We start from the raw sequence: 24302 nt of genomic DNA on the forward strand, positions 1-24302 counted from the left end.
CAAATTCCTTATATTAAGCAAACCAGACGTCACCATTTCATTTTTTATTTACAGATAGCCAGGGGCACAGTCCAACACTCAGACATAATTTACAAATGAAGCATGTGTTTAGTGAGTCCGCCAGATCAGAAGCAGTGTGGATGACCAGGGATGTTCTCTTGTTAAGTGTGTTAAATAGACCATTTTCATGTCCTGCTAAGCATTCAAAATGTGACGAGTACTTTTGGGTGTCAGGGAAAATGTATGGAGTAAAAAGTGCATCATTTTCTTTAGGAATGTAGATAAGTAAAAGTTTTCAAAAAATATAAATAGTAAAAGTACATATACCCCAAAAAACAACTTAAGTAGTACTTTCAAGTATTTTTACTTAAGTACTTTACACCACTGGAGCTCGGTTGTCATCAAATGCTAGCCCTAAAATACTTTTTGCCCTTGGAACCCTGAGCTCTGACCATTGTTCTCCTATGGAGAAGCATGCTGGTCTATTTCGCCAAATATCTCTCAAAGTGTATATTTTTGATTTTTTTCAAGTCGGACACCATTTTTAATCAGGAGAATCTCCTCTTTGTAATTATCTACAGTACCAGTCAAAAGTTTTGATACACCTATTCATTCAAGGGTTTTTCTTTATTTGTACGATTTTCTACATTGTAGAATAATAGTGAAGACATAAACTATGAAATAACACATGGAAAATTCCAAAAACCATGGATAGAGGATTTCCCCCCCACATTTTGACAGTGAGGAAATATAAAAAAATTTCAATGCGGCCATTCTAACTTGTTGAAAACCGAATAAGGTCTAAACGGGATCCTTGGTTTGTCACAACTCCGACATTACCATGTTAAAATTGAACAGGGGTAGGGGTTTAAAGCTGCAATACTTAACTTTTTGGGCCACCTGACCAAATTCACATAGAAATGTGAGATATATCTGTCATTTTCATTGAAGGCAAGAAGCGGTAGATCTGTTCTATGTGCACTACTTCTATGCTTCCCGTGCTTAAGTTTCCTTTTTGCTTTGTACACCCAGCTACAAACAGCTGGAAATACAATATTTGTGGTTATTTAAAATATATTTCACAGCGGTTTAGATGGTACAATGATTCTCTACACTATACATTGCTTGTTTTGTCACAAACTGAAATTTGGTAAACTATTAGAATTTTAGTAACCTGGAAATGGCAGAGCGATTTCTGCATATTGCACCTTTTTAAGGTTAGGGGTAGGGACATCCCAACAATGCAGGGGTGTAAAGTACTTAAGTAAAAATACTTTAAAGTACTAGTTAAGTAGTTTTTTGGGGTATCTGTACTTTACTATTTGTATTTTTGACAACTTTTACTTTTACTTTACTACATTCTTAAAGAATATAATGTACTTTTTACTCCATACATTTTCCATGACACCCAAAAGTACTCGTTACAGTTTGAATGCGTAGAAGGACAGAAAATGGTCCAATTCACTTATCAAGAGAACATCCTTGGTCATCCTTACTGCCTATGATCTGTCGGACTCACTAAACACAAATGCTTCGTTTGTAAATTATGTCTGAGTGTTGGCGTGTGACCCTGGCTATCCGTAAATTAATAAAACTTGAAAATTGTGTAATCTGGTTTGCTTAATATAAGGAATTTGAAATGATTCATACTTTTACTTTTGATACTTAAGTATATTTAAAACCAAATACTTTTACTGGGTGACTTTCACTTTTACTTGAGTCATTTTCTGTTATGGTAGCTTCACTTTTACTCAAGTATGACAATTGGGTACTTTTTCCACCACTGAACCAATGCGGCTCCCGGGGCAAAATCAGGGCAAAATGAGTTTGACAACCCCTGCAGTAGATGAATGTTTGATCCAGACCAACACAGACTCCTTAGCAGCGTTGCCACAGTCAAAATGGGCTATATCGTAAATGTTTTATGAAAACCAAAAGTAGGTTTTTGGTCTTATTTTAAGGTTAGGCATAATGATAGCAGTGTGGTTAAGGTTAGGTTTAAAATCACATTTTAAGAAAATACATTTTAGAAATAGGCGGGGTTTATGACTGTGGCGACCCCTTAGCAGGTGTACTGTCACGTGCCATTGAACTAATTTAGAATTCTGCAGCATCACCATTGAACACAGACCAAAAGCACCGGTCGCTGGAGTCCACAAAATAGGAAACATGAAGAAAGCAATAACTGCAGAACAGATAACAGAATGGTTTACATTAGGGACCCAATTTGCTAACATTAGAATCACAGATGAACCTCCAAAAAAAGTAAAGTCGGAGGAGTCATCATCAAGACAGAGGTAAATTGGCTAGCTAGCAAAATGTAGGACTTAATTGCCAGCAACGTTAGCTAGCTTGTACAGTACATGTTCCCTCGCACGTTGTTCATTTGTAGCACGCTAACTACCAGACTGGAACTTTATACTTTTGTGTTAGCTACATTGCTACTAGCCTGACAGACTGATACCTCTGCTGTGGTTCAGTCTGAGATTAATGCCATACATTTGTTTGGAAAATGTCTTCTCACAAGCTCTACAAGCCAGAATGTTGAAAAACATTTTATTTTAACGTACTTTATCGGTTGTCCGTGCAGTTTGTCCTTTTACATGCAGGAATGTGAGACAATATATCCACAGGAAAGTATAATTACATCAACTTTTCAAAGCGCTGGTAGTGTGTTCAGATTTCTCTCACCTGCACGAGCTCGGCAAGTATGCATGCGTTTGTGTATTTTCATATTGTGTGCATGCTTCGGGTGATAGAAATCTGAACGCACAACCAGCGCTTTGAAAGGTTGACGTAATTATACTTTCCTTTGGATATATTGTGTCATATTCCTACCTGCAAAAGGACCAACCTCACGGACAACCGGTAAAGTACAATTTTATTCAGCATTCTGGCTTGTAGAGGTCATGAGGAAACTTCCTGACACAAACGGTAACGATCATTTCTCGCCGATTCAACATCGGATCTTCAGGCTTTTCAATAAGTATTAGCTAGCCAAATACAATTGCATGATTTACCAACATAGTCAAGTATACTGAACAAAACATGCAACAATTTCAAAGATTTTACTGAGGAAATCAGTCAATTGAAATAAATGCATTAGATCCTAATCTATGGATTTCATTTATTTATTTTTTAAGTCATTTAGCAGACGCTCTTATCCAGCGCGACTTAGTTAGTGAGTGCATAATTTTTTTTCCATACTGGTCCCTCGTGGGAATCGAACCCACAACCCTGGCGTTGCAAGTGCCATGCTCAACCAACTGAGCTACACGGGACTACATGACTAGGCAGGGGTGCAGCCATGGGTGGGCCTGGGGGAGCATAGGCGCAGCCAGGCCCAACCAATCAGAATGAGTTTTTCCCCACAAAATGGCTTTATTACAGACAAATACTCCTCCCACAGGTGAAGAAGCCGGATATGGAGGTCCTGGGCTGAGGCCGGTTGGATGTACTGCCAAATACTCTAAAATGACATTGGAGGCAGCTTATGGTAGAGAAATGAACATTCAATTCTCTGTCAACAGCTCTGGTGGACATTCCTGCAGTCACTGTGGCCTATTGCACGCTCCCTCAACTTGAGACATCTGTGGCAATGTGTTGTGTGACACAACTGTATATTTTAAAGTGGTGTTTTATTGTCCCCAGCACAAGGTGCACCTGTGTAATGATTATGCTGTTTAATCCGTTTCTTGATATGCCTCACCTGTCAGGTGGATGGGATTATCGTCACGCCAGGATAAACCTTCACAAAACACAGCCCTTATTTTAAGTGTTTCTAAAATCCCCTATGGGGAAAAATGAATGGTGGAAAAACAATTGGAAGATTTCTGTTTGACCGCTAGGTTTTATGGGAAGTATGACTCATGCTGTGGTACTCTATAGCCAGGTGCCAAAATATCTAAGCACGGGTTGACTTGTCAAATCAGTCAGTGCAAATGAAGTAGGCTAGCTAGTAGACTATCCTGTTGTAGTAGCTAGTATTGAGATGCACCCCTAGTTCAGGTGTTGAATGTCTGAATCTGCCCCCAAGTCCCCTTGTCCAGTGCAATATTTTGTTGCAGTTCATTCAAATGAATAAATCTGTAACATATTTTATCCACATTTTTTGGGAGATTACAGCTCTTTCAGGCATGACCTAACAAGGATAGAAGGTAAGCATGGTCGTTAGTTGGGTACTACTTTACCACCCTGCCTCCTCTCACAGCATGGTGCTGTAGGCCTCTGTGGAGTTGTGTGGCACTGGGTGGTGGTAGTAGTAGGGAAGGTCCCAGTCCCTATGGGGAGTGAAAGGACTAGAGCCTCTCATTGTACGGTCCACATAGCCAGAGATGGTTGGGATCTCCTCTCTCGGGGACACACCACAGTCGGGCACAGTGGGTGTGACAAAGCCCTGCTTCATTTGGAATCGGTTGGTGCAGGCCTCCATTGGCCCAAGCAGTGTTGGCTGCGGCAGGTGCTCCTCCTCTTCTTCCCCTTCCTCTTTGTTGAGGAAGTCTCTCAGCACCTGCTTGAAGACGTACACCAGCTCCCAGGGCAGGATGTTGTTGCTGGCCAGCACTTCACGGAACCTGAGAATGGGATAGATAGAGGGATATAGTGGGTTAATAAACTCTTTAACCCAAACTGCATTATCCACAATTATGAGGCAATTTTAGAGAAGCTGTTTTGGCTTTCATTTACCCATTAGACCTAGTTGACAAAATTATGCTTAAAATGATGTAGGTTATTTCATCAAAGTATCATGCATTGTGTGAGGTGACAAGGCAGAGGGCATATTTATGAGCTCACTCCAATCTAGTTGTCAGGAGGACATTTTGCAAAGAAGAAAAATCCATGCAGTGAGAAAGTCCACACCGAATAATATCCCTGGAATAATCGGGCGATCTTGTTACTGTTGTAATGTGATTATGCAAACAGTCACACCAGGATTGTATGGCGAGTTCTTCAGGGGACTCGAGTGTTCGTGTCACTTCTGTCAGTGGTATAACTGGGCGTGAACAATTTATTTGACAGTCGTGAAGATCAATCATGTGGAAGTGGTTACGCACATCTAGTTAATTTACATACATTTTTGCTAGACCCTTGGTGGATTTAAAGGTTATTTCAAGTATTTTTACAAAGGTCATGATTCCTCATTTAGCCCTCCAAAAGACCAAATCTATGTTCATACAAATGTCACCATCACTGTAAAACATTGTTGTGGGATGTGTTTTTATTTTAATAGGGATACGATATTGCTGATGCAAAGCTCTTTCCCTGGGGGTTGTTTTTGCTGTGCTTAGCCCCATAGGGTCCACTTCACCTTTGCATGTTTCCACCCCATGTAACCTACTTCTGTGACAATAAAACAAAGTGGCTTCCCTGGCAGATTGCTCTGCCTCGCTCTCCTTGAGACTCGTCTCCTTCGCCTATTGTCACCCTGGTGTGGTGACATTGGCTATTTTGGACACAGCGTGCTAATATGAAAAGGGTACTACTGTATGAAGACAGTGGTGTACAATGTACCTGGAGAGCACCGTGGCTGTGTGCATGGGCTGGATCTGGGCACACAAATGCTCCAACTGGTGACGCTCTGATGCGGGGATCAGCGTGCGTAACCTGGGATAGCTCTGGAGCCAGTGGGGGTATCCCACGGTGTTGTGGGCCAGCCTGTGTTCCCGCTCCATCTCCCGTGCCAGGCGCTCCCTCTCCTCCACGTGCCACAGCAGCTCCCTGATCAGTGTGCTGCTGGGTAATACCCCTGTGGACTTAGCAGACGTCCCCTCATCTTGAGCCTGTTCTCCTTCAGCACGCAACCATTTCATCCAGCTGAACAGTGGCATGGCGGAGGAATACTGTGGTTACTGCAGTGAGAAAATAAAAATTATTGTACATCCTGAATCAAAATTGACACTGCTTCCCTGTTCTCCTGAATTCTGTTTTAACAGAACTGTTGAAGGAATTGCAATTTTATTGATTGATCTGCACTCGTTGAAGACTTGACATACTCCCGAGTGGCGCAGTGGTCAAAGGCACTGCATCGCAGTGCTAGCTGTGCCACTAGAGATCCTGGTTCGAGTCCAGGCTCTGTCGCAGCCGGCCGCGACCGGGAGACCAATGGGCAGGCGCACAATTGGTCCAGCGTCGTCCAAGGTAGGGGAGGGTTTGGCCGGCAGGGATGTGGGTTCAGTATGAAAAAAAATTATAATAAATGTATGCATTCACTAACTGTAAGTCGCTCTGGATAAGAGCATCTGCTAAATGACTAAAATGTAAATGTGGAAATTGAGAAATGGATCACCTCCATACAAGCTGACCTCTGGACCTCTGTCATCATCAGTGTTCTGTTAGCATTCAGTGGCATTCTCACTCGGGTGAGGAGGATGCCCAGGTGTGGGCATGTACCTCACACCTTATCTACACACAGATTAGGCAGCCTGGGATAACAGGTCATGCTCTGTGAACAGAGCATGTAGTGCTGTACACCTGTCAGTAATGTCTCAAAGCACAAGAAAAATAATGTTGTTTTATTAAACCTGAATGTCCTAGCAAATTTCTTCAAATAATGGACTTGTGATTCTTGATTTGTGGCTATTGTCTAGATGAATGCCATTTTATTGTTTGAACTTTCTGACCATAATTTGCAAATAGCCTATGTAGTGAGAAATGTAAAAAAAACAACACATTGCATGGTTGCTGGTACTTACTGTTGAATGCTGCAGTGATGAGAGTTGAGGGAGAGAGCCAGACATAGACAGAGTGATATAGAGAGATCAACACAGGCACCTTAGAGTAGCATCTCCAGGACTCTGTCTCCATGGGTCTGTCAGTGAACTCTCCATTCTCTGGATCTTACTGGACTGTAGTCCTGATCGAGAGTGGATCATCCACTGTCTGCACTCCTCTGCTGTCCGTCTGTAAGAAATTGTCCTCTCTCTCCTCTCTGTACTGCGTAATTGTCCTCTTCACTCATCCCTGCTCTCCTGTCCCGTGGACTGTGTCCAGTGGAGTTACTCAGTGTTCTCCTCTGACTCAATGCTGTCTCCTCTCCTTTCACCTCACTCTCCTTTGTGCTGCTTTGTTGTAAGGTCAGCTGCTTTGTTAGATGCTGACGTGAGTGTGTGCATGTGTAAGCCAACCCGTGTGCATTTAGATGTGTGAGCTGCTCCCAGCTGTGACAGTGTGTCTGCCTGCTGTGTAGATAAAGTCCTCCTCTCGCCCAGAGAGAAGCTGAGATGACTGGGACTGCTCTCCCTGCCACACTGCTCCAGGCCTGACTAGCCCAGCCACAGAATGAGAGGAGTGGGGGAGATGACAGGGAGGGCGAGTAAGAGAGAGGAATGTTAGAAACTGAGAGCAAATAGGGAAATTGGGATTTTAGTGGAGGGGAGGAGGGAATTCAGAAAGAAAGTAGGAGGAGAGCTATTTGACTTGACAAAGACACACTAGCATTACTCAACATTATTTACTCAAAGCGAAAAAGCCACATTATCACCACTCACTACTAGTGTGTTTGCTGAGCCAAATCATGCCTGTTTTGGCCAAGCCATTGTCAGACTGGATCCTTCACATGTCTGTTGTCTTGGAGATGGCTTTGGTTTGTGTATTTGAAATTAGACGAATGTGAAGAGGATGCGGCTGCCTAATATTAGTCCAATGGGGGGCATTTTGTTTCACCTAGCTTTGATACACTCCTACTCTCTTAGAAAAATAGGTGCTATCTAGAACCTTAAAGGGTCCTTCAGCTGTCCTCCATAAGAGAACCCTTTGAAGAACCCTTTTTGGTTCCAAGTAGAAAGAGCCCTTTTGGGTTCCATGTAGAGCCCTTTCCACAGAGGGCTCTACATGGAACCCAAAAGGGTTCTACCTGGAACCAAAAAGGGTTATACCTAGAACTAAAGAGGGTTATCCTATGGGGACAGCCGAGGACCCTTTTTTTCTAAGAGTGTACATGGACTTACAGAAATGCACTGTCTCCTTGATGCTTAAATGCTGATAAGTTTGGTTTTCTAAAAGGATGGGGTGGCTGGACATAAACACCATACAGCAATTTTCTCTTCTTGTTTGGCATGACCAAAAGAGTCATGGAACTGACATTAGTTGACTGCAGTGTGCACTGAAATGTCAGACTGACTTTTGATTTATCTGACATCTGTGTTTCTCTCTAGCCCTGCAAAAGCTCCCCAACAGCAGGGCAGCCCAAAGAGTGAAAGCGTGGGACTGAGGAACAAGACAGGAAAGCCTGACTTTTCGGCGAGTGAGTAACACGTTGATATAACTTTCTAAATAATTTGGCTTTCAATTGGATGCCTTTTTTCCCAACAATTTAAGAAAGTCATTGAGCAAACCTTTTTGTGTTCATCTCTCCAACTCTAGGTGCACCTCCACCCCCGTTGGCCAGTTATGACTACCCCAGCTTGCCCATCACAAAGAATAGACAGGAGGTAAAATGCTTTAGTAGCCACACACGCTTTAGGTACTCCTGCCATTTCAGGATATTTTCAGGTCATGGACTTTAACAGAGATGGTCATTGGCAACAGTTCCTCGGGTCATAACTCCACTCAAGGTTTTACTGTGCTTCAGATGAGCACTGATTCTATCTGATGGAGCCATAGGCGCAACAAGAGGGGAGACTCTTAACTTACTGTGAATGTCATCACATGCGGTCAAGTAACAGTCTGATGGAATAGGGCCGTTAGTTGGCCATTATTGAAGAGATCTGTGTTTCAGACTTACATTTTCTAATCAGATTCACATTTATTGTCCAAAAAGAGCAAAATCAGGATGTTTTGAATGTTATTGTGACTGTGAATATAAGCAACAGATTATAATACTTTATTATATACTGTAATTTAGATTGTTGAATCATATTTTGATATTCAGCTTTTAAATGGCTACAATTTAAATCATGTTCTCTCCTCTGTTGTGTTTGATATGTAGTTATGTGTTTGTGTATTTCCAGCTCATCTCTCTGATCGAGAACAACTCCGTGGTGATCATCCGTGGAGCCACAGGCAGTGGGAAAACTACCCAGCTGCCCCAGTTCATCCTGGACTACTACAGCGAGAAGAATGCCCCCTGTAACCTCGTAGTCACACAGCCTCGCAAAATAGGCGCCAGCAGCATTGCCCGGTGGGTCGCCAGAGAGCGCAAGTGCACCCTGGGTAGTCTGGTGGGATACCAGGTTAGTGAAAAATTCACACCACACTCACTCACACATACCTTGTTAATGATACCATTTTGATATCTATACCCCCCAAAACACATTACCATGCGTAATGTGTTACCAAGTCTGATTTGCAAACACATCCCTTGGTGGAAAGAAGAGGGAGAAAAATGATTCAGTGTTCAGGTTGCATAACAAGGAGCAGTGGACTGAGTCTAGCACCTCTAGCGATACTATTATCCCTCGATGAAGCTCTGTACAAAAAGCCCACTTGACGTTTCTCTCACAGAGAGAGGAGTGGAAGGAGTGGGGTGGACAGGCTTCCATGCTGGACTGTTTCCAGGCTGTCTGGTTGCATTGTGTCCAGCTCTGAAACAGGAGACACAGTCTAATTATAACTCCCTGCTCCTCACCACTGTCTGCTCTGCTGTGGACTGCAGCAGGGGTGATGATGTCACTGCTAGCAAGACAGTGAGTGAGGAGTGATACAGTGATGGGCTGACCTGATGAACACCTAAGGGCTTGAAATCTTGTCAGAATAAATATAGATGGGAGTACACAGTATAGTGCAGAGTGTGAGCTAATGAAAGATGGAGTGAAGCAGAGCTGTAGGAGACAGTGTGTACTGTACACTAGAAGATAATGGTAACCAAGGACCCATACTCTGCACCTTTTGGGAGCTATAAAGTGTAATTTATACCATTCATTTACTACCATATAATGATTATTATTCAATTGATAGGTTCCTACCACTGTAATGGTTCCAGTGGAGAGCTGGAGAGACTGATGGATTCCAGGCCTTGATGATGTATGGAGAGTAGTAACATGAGGGAGGGCTGCTTTTATCCAGTTCTCTTAGCTTTGGCTCTGTCTGTCCTAGGGGGATTGTAGTGGATATTTACTGTGCCTTCTCTCTCGATCTTTAGTTTCTCTTGAGAGTTTTGTGAAAGTCAAGCCGTAAGGGAATTTGTACTTAGAGTTGAGTAGCAGAACATGAGGTTATCTTCCCTTTGGGGGGGAACGTGGTTGTTAGGACAGGTCATTTGTCTGATAGAGTCATGTTGTATGGTGAGTTAGCGCCCTGGGTAATGATTGTTTGACGTCACATAGATGGAAGCTACAGTAGATGTAGCATCCTCACATCTGCCTTTAGGCTTCACCTTTCCTCTTGACCCACATGGATGTGTATTTGTGTGTGTTTGTGTGTGAATGTACACTTGCCACTTAGCCATTATGTTTGTTTCAGGTTGGCCTAGAGAAGATGGCCACTGAACACACCAGACTCATCTACATGACCACTGGGGTGCTGCTGCAGAAACTGGTCGGAGCCAAGAGCTTGACTGAGTACTCCCACATCTTCATAGATGAGGTAACCGAGACTCCCTTTCCTGTTGAGACAGACTGGTCGTCATTTCAAAATAGTCTACAGATATGACTTGACTGGTAATAATGTTGTCCTATCTGGTGTACAGTGCATCTCTTAGTACCCAGTAACATCAAACTAGCTGAACGTGAGTAGTATCTTGTTGCCATGGCAGAGGATGTGCCAGTCAGTAAGCAGGGTGGTTCTGTGTATTTCAGGTCCATGAGCGGACGGAGGAGTTGGACTTCCTCCTGTTGGTTGTGAGGAAGCTCCTCCATTCCAACTCTCGTTACATCAAGGTGAGCCCACACTTCTCATCTCAGCACTCACCAACATGTGATCTAAAACCGTATTGACTGAACAGACACACACCGCCTCCCTTCTCCCTTTATGCAGGTCATCCTCATGTCAGCCACCATCAACTGCAGGGAGTTTGCTGAGTACTTTGGCACCCCTATCCGCAGCCAGATGAACCCAGCCTATGTGTTTGAGGTAAAGGGGGCTCCCTATGCCATCGAGGAGTTCTACCTGGATGACCTCTGCAGCCTTATTCCTTACAGGGTGAGCTGGGGAGCACCAAGCCTTGTCTGTGGATGTAGCTGGTACTCACAGTCTAGACTGACCTAGCACTGTCTGTGTATTATCTATCAGGTGGATACCCGCCATCCAGACGAACCTTACATCACCGTGGAGATGTACAACGTGGCTGTCAGCCTTATCCAGAGCTTTGACGAGCTGGAGGCCAAAGATCAGAGGTTAGGGGTCAAGTAGCTGTACTCTACATCTTAGTTTGCTTGATAAATTAACAATTTGTTCACAATTTGTTAATTACAATTGATTTAGATGGCCTATAGTTCTCCAATAATTGTCCTGGTGTGTGTATCTCAACAGCAGGACGGAGAGGGAGGGAGGCCTGTCTCTGCCAGACAGGGGCAGTGTGCTGGTGTTCCTCCCTGGTCTGGGTGAGATCCACTACATGCAAGAGGCCTTGTCTAAGCTGGTGCGCAAGAGGTGGGTGCTGTGTGTGTGTGTGTGTGTGTGTGTGTGTGTGTGTGTGTGTGTGTGTACATCTGACGTTCATTGGTCACGTCTCTGGGGCATGACTATGGTAGGTTGTGTGTGTCCGGTACTTAGCAGAAACTTGATGGTGCTGTTATGGTGTATGTTTCAGATTGCAGGTGTACCCTCTCCACTCCTCTGTCACTCTGGAGGAGCAGAACGGGGTGTTTCTGGTGCCTGTCCCAGGGTACAGGAAGGTAACTCTCACACCACACCCCACTCTACTGAATAGGACTTCTAGAACGTAACTCAGTTTTTTTGATGTTTCTGTCTCCACAGATCATCCTCTCCACCAACATTGCAGAGAGCTCTGTTACAGTCCCAGATGTCAAATATGGTGGGTGTTTTCTTTTTCATAATATTTACAGACATTCCTTGCTATATGTACTGCCATACTGTATTCACTCCGTATGTCTGAATTTGATGTATATGTTGACAGTGATTGATTTCTGTCTGGCGCGTCACATGGTCTGTGACAAAGAGACCAGTTACCAGTCCCTCCGCCTCACCTGGGCCTCCAAGACCAACTGCAACCAGCGCAGAGGTACAGTACTATGCAGTTCCACCTCACAGGCTGCCCATACTGCCTATCAGGGAGACAATTCCATTTCAAGAGATCAATTGATATTCCAATTCAAGAACAGAATTGCCAAAGAGGATTTGTGATTCCTCTCTCCCTTTCAGGCAGGGCTGGGCGAGTGTCTAAGGGCTACTGTTACCGGCTGGTGACCAAGGAGTTCTGGAGGAATGAGATCCCAGACTATGTGGTTCCTGAGATGGTGGTAAGAGAGTCATACATTAGGTCAGCCCTGATGGCAAAGAACCAAGCTCATAACTATGATTGATAGTATGATGTTTAACAACTGTGAAGTTGATGGATTCATTTGTTGATTGATTGATGCACTGGATGTGATTACTGAAAGACTAGGCAGGCTACTCTACTAGACCTATAAAGCTGCTAGTTTATTCTGACAGTAACTAGGATGTCTTTGTACTGTTCCCAGCATGCCCCCCTGGCCAACATCATGTTGAAGGTGAAGCTACTGGACATGGGGGACCCCCGCTCCCTCCTCTCCACTGCCCTCTCACCCCCCAACCTCAATGACATCGAGAGGACTGTGCTCCAGCTCAAAGAGGTACCTCACTGTGGACCTGCTGCCATCCTTATCACAAACAGCCATTGATGTCATTGGATTCCTGTATTTATGGAGAGATTTCAAAATGTGATTCTTACAGTGAACAAAAATATAAATCCAAGTTACAGTTCATATAAGGAAAGCAGTCAATTTAAATTAATTCCTTAGGCCCTAATCTTTGGATTTCACATGACTGGGAATAGAGATATGCATCTGTTGGTCACAGATACCTTTAAAAAAAGGTAGGGGAGTGGATCAGACCAGTCAGTGTCTGGTGTGACTACCATTTGCCTCATGCAGCGCGACACATCTCCTTCGCGTAGAGTTAATCAGGCTGTTGATTGTGGCCTGTGGAATGTTGTCTTCAATGGCTGTGCGAAGTTGCTGGATATTGGCAGGAACTGGAACACTGTGTCGTACACGTCAATCCAGAGCATCCCAAAAATGCTCAATGGGTGACATGTCTGGTGAGTATGCAGGCCATGGAAGAACTGGAACATTTTCAGCTTCCAGGAATTGTGCACAGATCCTTGTGACATGGGGCTGTGCATTATCATGCTGAAACACGAGGTGATGGCGGCAGTAAACCGCTTTCCCACACAACGCCATACACGCCATCTGCCTAGTACAGTTGAAACCGGGATTCATCCGTGAAGAGCACACTGCTCCAGCGTGCCAGTGGCCATCAAAGGTGAGCATTTGCCCACTGAGGTCAGTTACGATGCCGAACTGCAGTCAGATCAAGACCCTGGTGAGGACAACGAGCACGCAGATGAGCTCCCTGAGACGGTTTCTTACAGTTTGTGCAGAGATTCTTCGGTTGTGCAAACCCACAGTTTTATCAGCTGTCCGGGTGGCTGGTCTCAGACGATCCTACAGATGGAGAAGCCGGATGTTGAGGTCCTGGGCTGGCGTGATTACACGTGGTCTGCGTTTGTGAGGCTGGTTGGACGTACTGCCAAATTCTCTAAAACGATGCTTAGGGTAGAGAAATGAACATTCCTGCAATGGTGGACATTCCTGCAGTCAGCATGCCAATTGCACGCTCCCTCAACTTGAGACATCTGTGGCATTGTGTTGTAACGTCTGCACATTTTAGTGGCCTTTTGTCCCCAGCACAAGGTGCACCTGTGTAATGATCATGCGGTTTGATCAGCTTCTTGATATGCCACACCTGTCAGGTGGATGGATTATCTTGGCAAAGGAGAAATGCTCACAAACAGGGATGTAAACAAATTTGTGCAAAAAACATGAGAACATGTGACAAACACTTTACATGTTGAGTTATATTTTTGTTCAGTATAGATACAGCGGTGCTGAACGACCAATTCTGTTACTGAGTGTTTGTGAAGTTGCAATGATTTCCTAACGTTGGTTCTGCTGTGTCAGGACCTCTGCGTCAACTAGCATTAGCTCTGTCAGTGGTGTTTGTGAGTGTGGTTGTCAGGTGTGATGGGGGGAGGTGTGTGCGTGTGCTGTGGATGGGCTCTTCAAATAAAATTATGTTTGTCACATGCTTCCTAAACAACAGGTGTAGACTAACAGTGAAATGCTTACTTACGGGCCCTTCCCAACAATGCAGAGAAAAAAATTGAAATAATAAAACAATTATAACACAAGAAATACACAATGAGTAACGATAACTTGGCTATATACACGGTGTACCAGTACCGAATTGATGTGCAGGGGTACGAGGTAATTGAGGTAGATATGTACATATAGGTAGGGATAAAGTGACTAGGCAACAGGATCGATAATAAATGGTAGCAGCAGCGTATGTGATGAGTCAAGAGTTGGAAAGGCACACACCTGTCTATATAAGGTCCCACAGTTGACCGTGCATGTTAGAGCAAAAACCAAGTTTGGAACCACCAAGACTCTTCCTAGCGCTGGCCACCCAGCCAAACTGAGCAATCGGGGGAGAAGGGCCTTGGTCAGCGAGGTGACCAAGAACCTGATGGTCACTCTGACAGAGCTCTGGAGTTCCTCTGTGGAGATGGGAGAACCTTCCAGAAGGACAACAATCTCTGCAGCACTCCACCAATCAGGCCTTTTTGGTAGTGGCCAGAAGGAAGCCATTCCTCAGTAAAAGGCACATGACAGCCCGCTTGGCACCTAAAGACTCTCAGACCATGAGTAATTATGGCGCCGGAGAAGATGGCTGCTGTTTTACAGCCCTCTAACCAATTGTACTATTATGTGTGTTTTTTCGCGTTATTTGTAATTTATTCTGTACATAATGTTTCTGCCACCGTCTCTTATGACCAAAAATAGCTTCTGGATATCAGGACAGAGATTACTCACCTCATATTGGATGAAGATTGTTTCTTCAACGAGTCGGACGCGAAGGATATCCTACAGACACCCGACAAGGCCGAAATCCCCGTCATTCGCATGAGAAAGAGACTGAGATATCGTGGACGTAGGTTGGGGTGCCTTGTAAGGATCTGACGGCGAGTGAGTAAACTGCCTCTTCCATCAATTCTATTAGCCAATGTTCAATCATTTTAAAACAAATTGGACAACCTACGATTAAGGTTATCCTACCAACGGGACATTAAAAAGTGTAAAATCTTATGTTTCACCGAGTCGTGGCTGAACGACGACATTGATAAAATACAGCTGGCGGGATATACGCTACATCGCCAGGATAGAATGGCTGACTCCGGTAAGACAAGGGGTGGCGGTCTGTGTATATTTGTAAACAACAGCTGGTGCATAAAATCTAACACAAAGGAAGTCTCAAGGTTTTGCTCGCCGGAGGTAGAGTATCTCATGATAAGCTGTAGACCACACTATTTACCAAGATAGTTTTAATCTATATTCTTCGTAGCTGTCTATCTACCACCACAAACTGATGCTGGAACTAAGATTGCACTCAATGAGCTGTATAAGGCCAAAAGTAAACAGGAAAACGCTCATCCAGAGGCAGCGCTCCTAGTGGCTGGGGACTTTAATGCAGGGGAACTTAAATCCGTTCTACCTCATTTCTACCAGCATGTTAAATGTGCAACCAGAGGAAAAAGAACTCTAGACCACCTTTACTCCACACACAGAGACGCATACAAAGCTCTCCCTTGCCCTCCATTTGGCAAATCTGACCATAACTCTATCCTCCTGACTCCTGCTTATAAGCAAAAACTAAAGCAGGAAACACCAGTGACTCGGTTAATAATAAAGTGGTCAGATGACGCAGATGCTAAGCTACAGGACAGTTTTGCTAGCACAGACTGGAATATGTTCCGGGATTCTTCAGATAGCATTGAGAAGTACACCACATCAGTCACTGGCTTCATCAATAAGTGCATCGATGACGTCGTCCCCACAGTGACCGTACATACCCCAACCAGAAGCCATGGATTACAGGCAACATCTGCACTGAGCTAAAGGGTAGAGCTGCCGCTTTCAAGAAGCGGGACTCTAACCTGGACGCTTATAAGAAATCCCGCTATGCCCTCCGACGAACCATCAAACAGGCAAAGAGTCAATACAGGACTAAGATTGAATCGTACTACACCGGCTTTGACGCTCGTCGAATGTGGCAGGGCTTGAAAACTATTACAGACTACAAAGGGAAGCACAGCCGCGAGCTGCCCAGTGACACAAGCCTACCAGATGAGCTAAATAACTTCTATGCTCGCTTCGAGGCAAGCAACACTGAGGCATGCATGAGAGCATAAACTCTTCTGGATGACTATGTGATCACGCTCTCCGTAGCCAATGTGAGTAAGACTTTTAAGCAGGTCAACATTCACAAGGCCGCAGGGCCAGACGGATTACCAGGACGTGTACTCTGAGTATGTGCTGACCAACTGGCAAATGTCTTCACTGACATTTTCAACATGTCCCTGACTGAGTCTGTAATACCAACATGTTTCAAGCAGACCACCATAGTCCCCGTGCCCAAGGACTCTAAGATAACCTGCCTAAATGACTACCGACCCGTAGCACTCACATCTGTAGCCATGAAGTGCTTTGAAAAACTGGTCATGGCTCACATCAACACCATTATCCCAGAAACCCTAGACCCACTCCAATTTGCATACCGCCCCAACAGATCTACAGATGATGCAATCTCTATTGCACTCCACACTGCCCTTTCCCACCTGGACAAGAGGAACACCTACGTGAGAATGCTATTCATTGACTACAGATCAGTGTTCAACACCATAGTGCCCTCAAAGATCATCACTAAGCTAAGGATCCTGGGACTAAACACCTCCCTCTGCAACTGGATCCTGGACTTCCTGACGGTCCACCCCCAGGTGGTAAGGGTAGGTAACAACACATCTGCCACGCTGATCCTCAACACGGGGGCCCCTCAGGGGTGCGTGCTCAGTCCCCTCCTGTACTCCCTGTTCACCCATGACTGCATGGCCAGGCATGACTCCAACACCATCATTAAGTTTGCAGACGATACAACAGTGGTAGGCCTGATCACTGACAACGATGAGACAGCCTATAGGGAGGAGGTCTGAGACCTGGCTGTGTGGTGCCAGGGTAACAACCTCTCCCTCAACGTGATCAAGACAAATGAGATGATTGTGGACTACAGGAAAAAAAGAGGACTGAGCACGCCCCCATTCTCATCGACGGGGCTGTAGTGGAACAGGTTGAGAGCTTCAAGATCCTTAGTGTCCACATCACCAACAAACTATCATGGTCCAAACACACCAAGACCGTCATGAAGAGGGCACGACAAAGCCTATTCCCCCTCAGGAGACTGAAAAGATTTGGCATAGGTCCTCAGATCCTCAAGAAGTTCTACAGCTGTACCATCAAGGGCATCCTGACTGGTTGCATCACCGCCTGGTATGGCAACTGCTCGGCCTCTGACCGCAAGGCACTACAGAGGGTAGTGCGTACGGCCCAGTACATCACTTGGGCCAAGCTTCCTGCCATCCAGGACCTCTATACCAGGCGGTGTCAGAGGAAGGCCCTAAAAATTGTCAAAGACTCCAGCCACCCTAGTCATAGACTGTTCTCTCTGATACTGCATGGCAAGCGGTACCGGAGCGCCAAGTCTAGGTCCAAAAGGCTTCTCAACAGCTTCTACCCCCAAGCCATAAGACTCCTGAACAGCTAATCATGGCTACCCAGACTATTTGCACTGCCCCCCCACCCCACCCCACCCCCCTCTTTTACGCTGCTGCTACTTTGTTTATTATTTATGCATAGTCACTTTAACTCTACCCACATGTACATATCACCTCAATTACCTCGACTAGCCGGTGCCCCTGCACATTGACTCTGTACCGGTACCCCCCTGTATATAGCCTCCCTACTGTTATTTTACTTTACTGCTGCTCTTTAGTTATTTGCTTTTCTTTTTAAAACTTTTTCTTTAAAAAAACTGCATTGTTGGTTAAGGGCTTGTAAGTAAGCATTTCACTGTAATGTCTACTATACCTGTTGTATTCGGCACATGTGGAAAATAAAATTTGATTTGATTCATCTGGTCTGATGAAAACAAGATTGAACTCTTTGGCCTGAATGCCAAGCGTCACGTCTGGAGGAAACCTGGCACCATCCCTAAGGTGAAGCATGGTGGTGGCAGCATCATGCTGTTGGGATTTCTTTCAGCGGCATGGGCTGGGAAACTGCTCAGGATCGTGGCAAAGATGAACGGTTTAAAGTACAGAGATCCTTGATGAAAACCTGCTCCAGAGCGCTCAGGACCTCAGACTGGGGTGAACGTTCATCTTCCAATAGGACAACGACCCTAAGCACACAGCCAAGACAACGCATGGAGTGGCTTCAGGACAAGTCTCTGAATGTTCTTGAGTGGCCCAGCCAGAGCCCAGACTTGAACCCGATCAAACATCTCTGGAGAGACCTGAAAATATCTGTGCAGCAACGCTCCACATCCAACCTGACAGCGCTTGAGAGGATCTGCAGAGAGGAATGAGAGAAACACCCCAAATACAGGTGTGCCAAGCTTGTAGCGTCATACCCAAGAAGACTCAAGGCTTTAATCGCTGCCAAAGGTGCTTCAACAAAGTACTGAGTAAATGTCAAACCTGTTTTTGCTGTGTCATAGGGTATTGTGTAGATTGATGAATAAGGCTGTCACGTAACATAATGTGGAAAAAGTCAAGGGGTCTGAATCCTTTCTGAATGCACTGAATAAAAATAGAAACACAACATGTAAAGTGTTGGTTTCATGAGCTGAAATAAAAGATCCCAGAAATGTTCCATATGCACAAAATGCTTATTTCTCTCAAATTTTGTGCACAAATTTGCTTGCATCCCTGTTAGTGATAATTTCTTCTTTGCCAAGATAATTTTACATTTACATTTAAGTCATTTAGCAGACACTCTTATCCAGAGCGACTTACAAATTGGTGCATTCAACTTAATCCATCCACCTGACAAGTGTGCCATATAGAGAAGATGATTAAACACTATGATCATTACATGTGCAGTTTTGTCACACAAAACAACGCCACATATGTCTCAAGTTTTGAGGGAGCGTGCAATTGGCATGTTGACTGCAGGTATGTCCACCAGCGCTGTTGCCAGAGAATTGAATGTTCATTTCTCTAACATAAGCCACCTCCAACGTCGTTTTAGAGATTTTGGCAGTGCGTCCAACCGGCCTCACAACCGCAGACCACATATAACCACGCCAGCCCAGGACCTCCACATCCGGCATCTTCACCTGCGGGATCGTCTGAGACCAGCCACTCGGACAGCTGATGAAACTGATTAGTATTTCTGTCTGTAATAAAGCCCTTTTGTGGGGAAAAACTCATTCTGATTGGCGGGCCTGGCTCCCCAGTGGATGGGCCTGGCTCTCAAGGGTGTGGGTCTATGCCCTCCCAGGCCCACCCATGGCTGCGCCGCTGCCCAGTCATAATATTGATTTTCTCATTTGACTGATTTACTTATGTAAACTGTAACTCAGTAAAATTGTTAATTGTTGCATGCTGCATTTTATATTTTTGTCCAGTATATTTACCAGTCTTTATGGCTTGGGGGTAGAAGCTGTTCCAGACATGGTGCATCGGTACCGCTTGCCGTGCGTTAGCAGAGAGGACAGTCAGGTCTCTTTTGGCTGGAAGGATTGATGGATAGAGACATTTTGACTGTGAATCAGTGTGTGTATGTGTGACACTAAGCATTTTTCCAGTCAGTTATCATTGAAGGAATGAGAATCGTCATGACGTGTGTGTGTTTGTGGTGTAGATGGGTGCACTGTCTGTGGGGAACGATGGGCACGGACAGAAACGTTTTGATGGAGAGCTGACGTTCCTGGGTCGGATGCTGGCTCACCTGCCTGTGGACCTGCACCTGGGGAAGATGATCGTACTTGGCCACGTCTTTGGCTGTCTGGAGGAGTGCCTCATCATAGGTTAGTGGGGTTTGGGTTTCTGCTTTGTGTGTGTTCGGTCAACGACTCCTCTCCATGTGTGTGTGTGTCTCTCTCTCTTAGCCGCCTCCCTGTCTCTGAAGAGCTTCTTTTCCATGCCCTCCCTACAGCAGCTGGCAGGATACAGGTGAGTCAGCACATTAAAATGTATACATTTTCTCTCATTCAGCAAAAAATATATAATTGCACTTCTACACTACCTACCTAGACACTGCCATTTGAGCTATTGTCTGCTGTAACTAGGGCTGTGACTGTCTTGGAATTTGAGGTTATGGTAATTAGCCAGGCCAATGTACACAGTCACCAACATAACCGTTGGGGGGGGGGTCAAAAAAGGGTAGGTCACAATTCTGTTTGCAGACTTGTTTACATGGATATGCTTCTTAATAAAACCTATTTGAAACATGCCATTACACTTCGTTATTACCATGGCATTTCATTATTATTCAGGTTATTACTTATAAACATCAATCAACAAATTAAGAAATGCCAGGTTGGAGAGGATCTGTAGCATTTTCGTATTGACACAGCATTAACGGAGTCAAAATAAAGATATGCCTACAATTTCCTTGTCTGTTGGCCTTTTCTGCATATAATTTTTTTTATACAGATCGTATTTCAACGCACAAAACCATTCAAACGAAGCCCTCTTTTCCCGAACTATTCGCATAACATCACAAACCCTGCTGCTGCAGTCATTCGATGGCATTGGCATTTGTTCTTCAAAGAGAGGATGCCGTATTGAGAGAAATAATGTAGCCTAAGCTACTGAAAATAGGCATTTTACAAGAAATGGAGTCCAAACAGGCTACTTTAGGAAACTTTGTGAATGGACATATAGGACTATAGAGAGAATCAGCGAACCCGCACACCCCTGTAAAGTCACCTGTCAATCAAAGCCACCAGCTTATGTCAGAGACTAGCAAATATTTCTCCTTTCCTTAAAACGTATTAAAAAACCTAGGCCTGACTACCTTTCCAAAAGTAGGCTATAAGATAAGGAATTTACAATGAAAGTATGAAGGGGACAGCTATACTGTAGTATGAATATGAAATTAACAATTTTTAAAATAGAAACAAATACACACAGCATGTCCATAGCCTATTTATCAGCGACGCTGATTATCGAGGTGGAGAGAGTTTAAAATATTTTTCAAATACTTTGAGGAACTATTATAATTTGCATTAAAAAAAAGAAAATACTTTGACTGAGGAGCTCAGCTGGGCACTTTCCTACATTTGACATTTGCGAGAAGCAGGCCAGGTACTTCTCAGGCGTGCACCGTCAACATTAACAGGACAGAGAAACCAGACACATGCTCACATGGAGCGTGTAAATGATGGGAAGAAATAAACCACAGGTGTGGCAGGTTGTGATCTCTGGAAACAGCGTTTCCACTCCGAGAATGACAACGGTAAATTACTGTAAGTAATACATGCATTAACATAAATTAATTTAACCAAATGACAGTGGTTAACGGTAAATTGCCTGTTTTACAAATGGTAGGCTACCACATGAATTGCGGGCAGACGCTGTATAGCCTAGGCTACTATTTGCGGGGATAGGAGGGCGTATTTGTTTTTGGGTCTCTCCTAGGGCGCCATATCGGCCAGGACCGGGCCTGATCAGCGTTGATTAGTCTATAAATTAAGAAAAGATTCCATCTCAAATTATACCATGCCAGGTTGGAGAGGATTGGCACATTGTCCATTTGACACAACATTAGGGCATTAGGCTATTGGCCTCAGAGCCAGAACAACCTTTTATTAATGAATAGTCAGACACATCCAACCTTTTTTAAAATACCAATTTATTTATTTACTAACAAGCAATGAAAACATTCATTGTATAAAAGAAAGTCCACACACAAAAAATTAGTTTTAGTGAAGTGCCATGGCCTATAGCGCTCTACACCCCCGGACATCCAGCCGGATTAGCTGCTTGAGCATCAAAGGACAGTTGGAAACAGGAGATGTAGAAAGTTGAATAGACTAAGTTAGCAAAACAATTGCCTATGATCATTATTAAACACTCCCGCTATTAGGTCAAGTTTACATGAATCTAGGCCTATTTAAAAGGTTTTGACGGTTATTTTATTTTCATGAGTCTTCATCCATAACTGTCAGTTACAGTTATTAAATTACCATCACAGCCCTAGCTATAACACTGTCATCCCTGTCCTCTCTTAAATGTTTGAATATTCAGGAGCAAGCTATCCTTCGCACACAGTGTGCCAAGTGATTCTATTGCTTTTGTCAACGCATTCAAGGCTTGGCATACATCCAGAAACAAGGGAGAGTTGAGGCACCCAAAGGTGAGCGAGCATTTAGATCGTTATGTTACATAAATTAACTTAAAACATGGATAATACATAAAGTGTTTGTAATAAAGGAGGTACCTAAAGACATTAGACAAAGGTTCAGTATCTGCTGAGATGCCTGCAGTAAGGTGTGTGTGTTCTTCCTCCCAGGATGAGCTGGAGTGGGGCAAGGAGAACTGCATCCAGATCAAGAGGATCAGAGAGGTATAGAGACCAGCATCTCACCAAACACATTTTACATTTACATTTTTTGTCATTTAGCAGACGCTCTTATCCAGAGCGACTTACAGGAGCAATTAGGGTTAAGTGCCTTGCTCAAGGGCACATCGACAGATTTTTCACCTAGTCGGCTCGGGGATTAGAACCAGCGACCTTTCGGTTACTGGCACAACGCTCTTAACCACTAAGCAACCTGCCACCCACAAACACACACCAGTTGACCCCAATTTCTGACCACCTGACCTGACCTGACCCAGACTCTGTGACCCCCCCCCCCCCCCCCAGGTGGCCGAGCTCTATGAGGACCTGAAGAAGAGAGTGTCCCAGTTCAATATGCACGTGATTGAGAACCCAGTGCCCATGGACTACTCCAGCCTCCACAAGCAGAGATTCATCCTGCAGGTGAGACCGAGGCACATGCAAGCATTCTGGAGCTCTATACCTTACTTCCAACTTATCTCTCTCTATTCACTCGAGGGCAGGCTTAACTGAATAGCGTAAGCCTTCATTTAAATACATCACAAGATTGGTGAGAAGAGAGCAGGTTGATTATTGCACAGGTATGCCCATAGGTTAATTAGCAAGCGTGGTAAAATTGCATTATTCAGCTGTGCTCATTGGCTGTAGTGTAATAGGTGACTGACATTTTGCACGTGGCTAATTAATAGTAAAGGAGGAAGAGCGACATGACACTGCTGTTGATGAGAACATTGTAAACATTAGATGTAAATTCCCGCTGTGCCCATAGAGGAAGCAATGTGAATTATATTGTGCTTACTGAATGAAGTATAGTGAGCTCTCCATTCAGACCAGCCTTACTGATTGAACCTGCGTTATCAACTACTTTATGATTATTGTTATGACACCTGGTGTACCTAGCCCTTCTATACAGAATATCACTCCGCAGTGCTAACTCTGTAGCCCTTGTCTATTTGATAGAATCTCCTCTTCTTTCTTTCTCTCAGGTGGTTATCGCTGGTGCCTACTACCCCAACTACTTTGCCCAGGGGGAAATGGATGAAGAGCTGGCCTCCAAAGACCTGTCCGGCCATGATCCCAAAACAACAGTGCTGGTATGATGCCATTATCCCCTATCCCTGATTTATCAAGATTCCTATACATGAACCATGTTGTGAATGCTAGCCCACTGACAGGCTCTTTGACTGTCTGGTCTCAGGTGAGGAACCTGCCCCCCTATAGTTTCCTGTACTATAAGCAGCTGCAGTCCCTCTTCCGCCAGTGTGGCCAGGTCAAGTCCATAGCGTTTGATGGATCCAGGTAACAAACTAATGGATGAAACCTCGACTAGATGTAGCATAACTCATCATGTTACCTGGTTCATAGATAAATACTTCTTAGATGTTTTGACCTAAATGGTCTAACAGCATACCCATAGTTAATTGGTAAGATGATGAACATTTGTTGTGTGTTCGTTCAGGGGGCATGTGGAGTTCTACCGGACAACTACCCGGGGGTCGGGGGTGCTCCCTGAGGTGTCACTGGCCCTCCTCCTGGCCCACCAGAGGCATCCTCTGGACCTGTTTGTGCACCCCAGTGACGAGGTGGAGGCTCGTGCTGGGAGCAGGACCATCTGCCACATGAGATACGCTCGGTAGAGAGCCTGTACATCCTTCTCACACTAATAATACTCTGCTAGGAGCTGTGGTTTTAATCCTCTCG

General features: G+C 44.5%; 2 protein-coding genes across 2 annotated transcripts in view; one reads left to right on the forward strand and one right to left on the reverse strand.

Moving 5' to 3' along the window:
- Positions 1-2169: 2169 nt before the first annotated feature.
- Positions 2170-24302, forward strand: part of tdrd9 (tudor domain containing 9) — a gene marked incomplete at both ends in the record, with an annotated part of 46769 nt that continues 24636 nt past the window's right edge. The window contains 22 exons of the mRNA XM_084143726.1: positions 2170-2297; positions 8154-8242; positions 8362-8429; positions 8949-9170; positions 10399-10521; positions 10734-10814; positions 10912-11076; positions 11167-11282; positions 11407-11526; positions 11687-11771; positions 11854-11911; positions 12014-12118; positions 12259-12356; positions 12579-12710; positions 19899-20064; positions 20146-20209; positions 22289-22397; positions 22554-22607; positions 22908-23024; positions 23588-23695; positions 23800-23900; positions 24061-24234. Of these exons, the coding sequence (XP_083999852.1) occupies positions 2170-2297; positions 8154-8242; positions 8362-8429; positions 8949-9170; positions 10399-10521; positions 10734-10814; positions 10912-11076; positions 11167-11282; positions 11407-11526; positions 11687-11771; positions 11854-11911; positions 12014-12118; positions 12259-12356; positions 12579-12710; positions 19899-20064; positions 20146-20209; positions 22289-22397; positions 22554-22607; positions 22908-23024; positions 23588-23695; positions 23800-23900; positions 24061-24234 (2483 nt within the window). The remainder of the gene's footprint in view (positions 2298-8153; positions 8243-8361; positions 8430-8948; positions 9171-10398; positions 10522-10733; positions 10815-10911; positions 11077-11166; positions 11283-11406; positions 11527-11686; positions 11772-11853; positions 11912-12013; positions 12119-12258; positions 12357-12578; positions 12711-19898; positions 20065-20145; positions 20210-22288; positions 22398-22553; positions 22608-22907; positions 23025-23587; positions 23696-23799; positions 23901-24060; positions 24235-24302) is intronic.
- On the reverse strand, positions 4205-5828 carry LOC311102434 (protein RD3-like; the record flags this gene model as incomplete). Its single annotated transcript, XM_084143789.1, has 2 exons — positions 4205-4574; positions 5512-5828. The coding sequence occupies 2 exons, from the start codon at positions 5826-5828 to the stop codon at positions 4205-4207; spliced, it is 687 nt and encodes a 228-aa protein (XP_083999915.1).

This window comes from Coregonus lavaretus (genome assembly GCF_964263955.1).
Source record: "Coregonus lavaretus genome assembly, chromosome: 27".
Classification (NCBI taxonomy): domain Eukaryota; kingdom Metazoa; phylum Chordata; class Actinopteri; order Salmoniformes; family Salmonidae; genus Coregonus; species Coregonus lavaretus.